The 6,604-nt window shown below is 38.3% G+C and overlaps 1 protein-coding gene across 1 annotated transcript in view; it reads left to right on the plus strand.

Annotated features, from left to right (window-relative positions):
• The first annotated feature begins 2,223 nt into the window (after positions 1-2,223).
• The window catches only part of RANBP2 (RAN binding protein 2), a 31,156-nt gene continuing 26,775 nt past the window's right edge, over positions 2,224-6,604 (plus strand). The window contains exons 1-5 of the mRNA XM_009697669.1: positions 2,224-2,287; positions 2,770-2,881; positions 3,770-3,922; positions 4,761-4,991; positions 5,417-5,562. Of these exons, the coding sequence (XP_009695971.1) occupies positions 2,226-2,287; positions 2,770-2,881; positions 3,770-3,922; positions 4,761-4,991; positions 5,417-5,562 (704 nt within the window). The 5' untranslated portion in view covers positions 2,224-2,225. The remainder of the gene's footprint in view (positions 2,288-2,769; positions 2,882-3,769; positions 3,923-4,760; positions 4,992-5,416; positions 5,563-6,604) is intronic.

Consider the following 6,604-nt stretch of genomic DNA (forward strand, 5'->3'; position numbering starts at 1 on the left):
GCGTGTGCTGCGGCTCCTCGCTCCGTGTCGGGCGTTGCGGTGGTAGGGCTTGGTCTGCTCTGCCCTTCCTCGTCCCTGGCGGTAAGAGGAAAAGGAGGTCATGGTGTCTCTGGGAGTATTTCTGAGCCCGTATTTAGTCAGGGTTTCTGTAAGCGGTGTGAGAGAAGGGAAGCTGCTGTGAGGAAGGGCAGGGGGTTTCGCTTACGGGAGGTGCTTTCCCTAACCAGGTGCGGTGGTTTACCAGAGCTGTGCCGTTTACACCTGGTAAACCCTAGTGTAGTTTTAAAGAGCCCACCAGGTCTCTAAGTACAAGCACAGAATTCTTCAGTTTCGTGCGAGTGTAGTTCCTAAGTTTCCTCAGTTTCTCTTTCTTAGAATAGTAAAGAACCCAAATAGGGAACATGTGAGATACTTTCAGTTTTATTTTATGTGCTGCGTGATTAATATTCTTATCTGTATGACTGCTTTATGAAATAACAGTAGCAAGAGAGGGAGAACTGGGAGAAAACAGCTTACCTACTGTATTTTAGTAACTGGATAGAAGGATGAGGAGCTCTGCATGATTGGTTACTGCTTTCCATTATATCTGGAAAATGGTATGCAGGTCACAGCGATCAGTCTGATGCAAGTTATGTGAGCTATTTAATCCTGAAAGATCCTGTTTGGCTGCTCTGAATTGATTTTATTGCGGAGGTAGACTATTCAGCAGTGTGTTGTATAGCATGAATGCATCCATGTTCACCATTATGCAGTAGGGTCTTTGTACGGGGCCTGTGTACATCGTCATCGTTTGTACCTTTCCCAGCAGCAACTAAGTTGTCCTGTGACTTTGTTTAATTGACTTATGTGCTGTTTAGACCAGACAGTGTCAAGTACATCACTGCCAGAATCAGAGATGCTCTTTAATTGTTTTGATGTTCCTATTGAACTCAACAGAAAAAAAAATTCCTCTCCTTGTGTTATGCTTAAGGCCAGCTAGGGCATATTTAGTTGGTTTGTTTGTTTAAGTAATGCTTACAGCTAATGGTATTAGCACAGGCAATGTTGGAAATACTTACTGGTTTTCTTGTTGACTTTGAGGGGGTGCTTATAAGGCTGCAAAGCATTTACTTTGAGGTTTCTTTTCATCCATGTTTAAAAGGAGAGGCCAAGTGTGACTCCACTCTGACGTATTTCAGTGTTTTCTTTTTATAGCCTACTTCAAAAATACAGACTGAAAACTTGAAGTATCTTAGGAGGCGTGCTTCTGTTCTAAACCACTTTTAAAATTTTGTGTCAATAGCGGGGGTGGGAGAGGGAGGGAGACTAGTAATTCAAGTGTATTCAAAGTCATAGAATCATAGAATAGATTCTAATGCACGTGCTTGTTAGGAATCATAGATGTAACTAGTTCCAGTGGTTTCTTTCATTCACAAGCACAGTCTGCTTTTGAACAGATACTGGGAGCTCAAGCTTTAAATTTCTGTCTGATTTCCTTCTACCTTGAGGTTTTTGCTTGTGACTTAGTTCTTTAGCTCGTTCCTTTCACTCTTTTCCTCATGTCCATGCTTCTGCCATCTTGCCCTCTGCCTGCTCTCCATGTGTTTCTTTTTGGTTTGCCTTTGTTTCTTCTTTGTTCTACCTCCCCAAAAATACCTTTGGGGATGTTTCACCTTTCACCTGTAGGGTGTATATGTTCAAGTTCTCTTAGGCTGACATCAGAAATAAACTACTGCATAAATACATTTCTTATCTGAACTGAGAATGACTTATGTAGAAATTGCTCTTTCCTCAAGTGTATTTAGATAGTAGTGTCTGATGATGGTATGCTACAACAGCGCTAAGGGACAGATCTCTTCTGGTTTGTAGGATTATTTTTTTCTTTGCTACATTGCAACAAAAGAGATTAAACGTAGCTGACCCCTTTCTTCCACTCTCTGTAATCAGAAGTGTTTACCAGATGCCACATGTATAAGGGCTTGTTGCTTGCTTCACTTGTAATCTATATTTTGCCTAGTAGCCTTTGCCAGTTATAGGAAAAACTCTTACTCTTTTCATTCTTAATCCTACATCTTTCAAAACCAAACCCTTAAATGAGGAGTGGATTTCAGCTGATAACTAGTTGTCAAATTCAGTCATTTAAAAGTAATATGCATTGCTGAAAGGAAGGATCACCTTATTGAATTCTTTTAAAAGTACCGTACATCTAAAGTATGTCTGTCATGTTTTTTTTTCTTCAGAAATCGATGAAAGGATTCCTCTTTGCTAAGCTGTATTTTGAAATAAAAGAATATGAACTTGCTAAAAGGTAAGATGCGTTGATGTACATTTCTTTTTCTGTTCTCGAAAGCGTAAGAGAAAAGCTTAATTAATATGAGGTAGACCAGAGAAACCAAGATCAATATCATGCTGTTTTAAAGTAGCAGTAAATGTGGGTATTGAGTGCCATTTAAATCCTTATAAAACAGCAATTTAAGAGAAAATTAGTTATGTGGTACTGAAAAATTTATCTGGTTGAAATGACTTTTTTTTCTGATTGTGTTATTGTCTTACCATTTCTGCAAACTACTTTTTTTTTTTTGATAAACAGAAATACTTGCTGGCTGGTAAGTAACATGCATATCTGTAAAAAAACGTTGTTTCCTACTTTAAAGTCCAGACAAAGTATCTAGGACAAAATATGTCTATACTTCCTGTATGGCAGATTAAGTTATCATCATAGCTCCAGGGGCAGGAGGGAGTATTATTGAAAAATATTTTTCACGTAACTGACATGTTTCCCCTCCATAGGTATGTATCTACATACCTCAGTGTACAAGAGAGAGATCCCAAAGCACACAGATTTCTTGGACAAATTTACGAAGCTGAGGATAACATAGAAAAAGCTTTTGGGTGTTACAAGGTAAGTACTACACTGACCCCTCATGTCCTGCTTTATTCCTTTGGAAATGGACTTGTAAAATCCTTCTGTGCTGGACATTCTCAAACCCATAGAAGAAAATGTGTTCCTGGAAAAACTGTGTTATTTACACGCATATGACAATGGAAAGCATATGAAGCACTGCAGAGGAGGTCCTTCACTTGACATCACTTGCTTCAGTAGTATATTTTTAAGTTGATTATTTGTTTTTTGTTCTGGACTTGATCTTTCTGCTACCTGCTGTTAAATTGTTCCGGTGTCATACATTGCCTTTTGGACTAAGTGTCTGTGACTGTTGTAGAATTCCTTAATGTGAACTGTGATGACGGCAGGAATCTAGTTGTTACTAGAAGACTGTAGACTTAGTGTGGTTTGTGTTTGGTTGGTTTTGGAGAGGGAAGGACAAATCTAATTTTGATTAGGCAAGTAAATATGTCAAACTTCCAATCGGGATGTTTGTGTTCTGGTTTTGGAGAGGAAGATGATGTGCTCAGAAGTCTGGTTACCAGCACTTCTTGAACTGTGTCTCTTAACCATTTTAATTTTTTTTTTAAAGTGTCCACATCTGGCTAGACAAGAGGTCCTTATGGTCCTACTGCCTGTGTGTAGCTGTAGCTAGTGATAGATGCAGAGAAGCTGGCTTTTATATTATTTCTCCTGTAATTCCAGCAGTTCTACCTGGGTGCTGTAAACTAGCGGCATTTAGAAAGAGTTTTCTTAATATATTCTATATTGATAGATCTACCTAATTTGAATAGCTGGGTCTGTTTGTGTGGGGATAACTCTTTCCTGTTCTGTATGGATCATAAGATCAAGTTCTGTTTCTTTGTGTTTTTATTTTCCCTCCTGTGTGTGCATGGGGAAAACTAGCGTTCTGTGGAGTTGAACCCAACGCAGAAAGATCTTGTATTGAAGATTGCAGAGTTACTATGCAGTAACGACATTACTGATGGAAGAGCAAAATACTGGGTTGACAGAGCAGCTAAGCTCTTCCCTGGGAGTCCTGCTGTTTACAGGTTGAAGGTAAATTCCAAATTACTTCTCTTCTGTGGCTTAAAGAAGCTTTCAGCATCTGACTGTGAGTGCTTTTTACATGTTACCTCACACAAAACTCTTCCTGGATAAATTGTTTTAGAATCCTTAATAGTAAATCTATTAGATATTACTTTCTTTGCAGTCTGACATTTTTGTCTAGCTTTCAAGAAAGCTGCAGCTACAGGCTTTCATACAGTTTTCAGTGTTTCAAGGTTAATCCCCTTCAAAAGTGCTGAGAAACTGCGTTATCATGTCTGAGAAGTTAAGACTAGATAGGCAGTGCTTGATCTTTCTGTTGTGTCACTTGCAGGAAGGTAGAAAGCCTGTGAACTCAGACTTTCTTGCACTACACTCCTTTTTGTGTTTTTAAATCTGTATTATGATCTACTCTGCCGAATGTGAGAAATGCTGCAATTCTTAAATACTCTGTGAATGCTTTCAGTCGTGCAGTCTCACTTTTGCACAGGTATATTAATTTTATGTAGCTAGGCAGCAATCACATTGAAGTCTTAAGACATCTGTTTTGTTTTTTTAATCAAGATAGTCTATGGCAAGGTATGCTGTCATTGAACCCAGTGGTTTGACAAGCATTACTTACCGTTGGTAAGAGGCAAATTCTACTGAAGGTTTTCTTCTATGATAGTTATCTCCATTTTAAAATATTTGAGTATTTCATCAAATTTATCTAATACCTGAAAGCTATTAAGAGTAGTGTAGTTTGAGTAATGTAGTCTACGTAGTGGAGGAAGAAGTGTCTGGTACTGTAGTTGCTGAAAAGACTCACGTGGGACATGAAACGCTAACATGTTGCCTTCACTTTCAACAGGAGCAGTTGTTGGATTGTAAAGGTGAAGATGGATGGAATCAGCTTTTTGACTTGATTCAAGCAGAACTTTATGCAAGACCAGATGATGTCTACATAAACATCAGACTAGTTGCACTCTACCGTTCAAATAATAGATTAAGAGATGCTGTGCTCCACTGTCAGGAGGCAGAGAAGAAAATACCTTTGCAGTCAAGCCTGGAATGGTGTTCCTGTGTTGTAGAGACATTTGAGGTGTTTAATTGTATTTTGATCCTGTGATAGTCTTCCACATCTTTTTAACTGGTCTATTTCTCTTAGTGTCATTACTCTGACAGCTGTTTCTCAAGTGATTTAACTCCTTCAAATGCAAGTCTACTGAAACCAGTGGAATTACAAAAGCTTGGTTTTGTAAATGGGAATTTTCTCCCTAAAATTAAGCGTTATAGAGCTATTGAGTTTCTAACTTCAAAAGCTGAGTTAGTTACAGCAGTTCCATTAGGGATAAAATTGCTCAGGCAAATAGTTCCCTGGAACTTTGCTGCTGAAGAATATGTTAAGGTCTCACCTGTGAAACTGGATTGTGCAGTAAATGCTACTAATATGTTTTGGAGAAGTACTGTCCTTGCCTTCATCGAAGGATGACTGTTCCTTATCCTGTGATGAACTTTCTTCTTTAGGAATATCTGGAATCTTTACAAGACTTGGAGTCTGATAAAAATAACTGGAGAGCTATCAAGAAAGATCATCTGCTGGCCTATTCCAGCTTTGTCAAAATGACACTTTCTTCTAGAGATATTCAGGAATGCAGAGAGGCACTTGAAAGGTACTTTAACTTTCCTGTAGTAAAAAAAAAAAAATTCTCTAAGAATTGTTCCTTTTTTTTCTGGGTCACAGAACATCTGCCAAGCTTCTACTTCACTGCTTAACTTGTTTGTGAATGGGAGAGGAGATTATCTGTACTAGCCACTAAGAATGGTTCTTACTGGGTTTGAACCCAAAGCTGTCTTTTCACAGAGATGCAAGCCTTGTGTTTGAATTGTCAGCAAGCAGCCCTGGAGAAGACTCGTTGATATCCTGGCTCAGCTAACTTTGTACTTTCTTGCTCTTCAATAAGAGAATGTTGTTCTGTACTTCAGCAATTGACTGATCCAAATTTTCCAGACAATTTAAAAAAAACCACAAAAAACAAACAAAAAAACCCAAAAAACCCCAAACAAACAAAAAAAAACAAACAAAAAACCCCCACAAACAAACAAAAACCAAAACAAAAAACCACCAGACTAACCCAACCTCGTATGTATCAGCTTTGTCTTGATCATTTTGTTCTCCATTAACTAACACAGCACATACTGGAATAATAAGGAATTTTTGGTATATGGTATAATTGGGAGGGAGAAAACCAGTTGCAGTAAGAACATACTCCTTCAGGGAAAACTGGTGGTGGTACAGAGCCAGCTAAGCAGATGACTTCAAGGCATATTATCTGTGGCACACCTAGAGTAGTACAAAACAATATTTGTAGTCAATATATTAATTAAGATTTGTGTTTCTTTCTTTCCATTCTCTTCCCCTTCTTACTGGCTTTTATTGACTTACCTTTTCCTCAATTACGCTGTGGCTGTTACATTGTCTTTTGTAAAACAATATTCTTCAGTTTGTTAATCTTGAATGAGTATTTGAAGCAATACAGACAGTGGATGAGGAACACTTAATGCCCAAGTATGTTTTATTTTCTTTTTCTCCTCCAACCTTGACCAAAACCATCGTGGCTTTTCTGTTGCCATTTTATTAAAGCCTTTGGAGGTGGTTATACCTGAAGCGCTTCCAGATCATGGCAATGCTAACAGCCCTTATAGTTTTGTCAG

The sequence above is a fragment of the Cariama cristata genome, unplaced genomic scaffold, assembly GCF_000690535.1.
Source record: "Cariama cristata isolate BGI_N322 unplaced genomic scaffold, ASM69053v1 scaffold153, whole genome shotgun sequence".
In the NCBI taxonomy this organism is placed as follows: domain Eukaryota; kingdom Metazoa; phylum Chordata; class Aves; order Cariamiformes; family Cariamidae; genus Cariama; species Cariama cristata.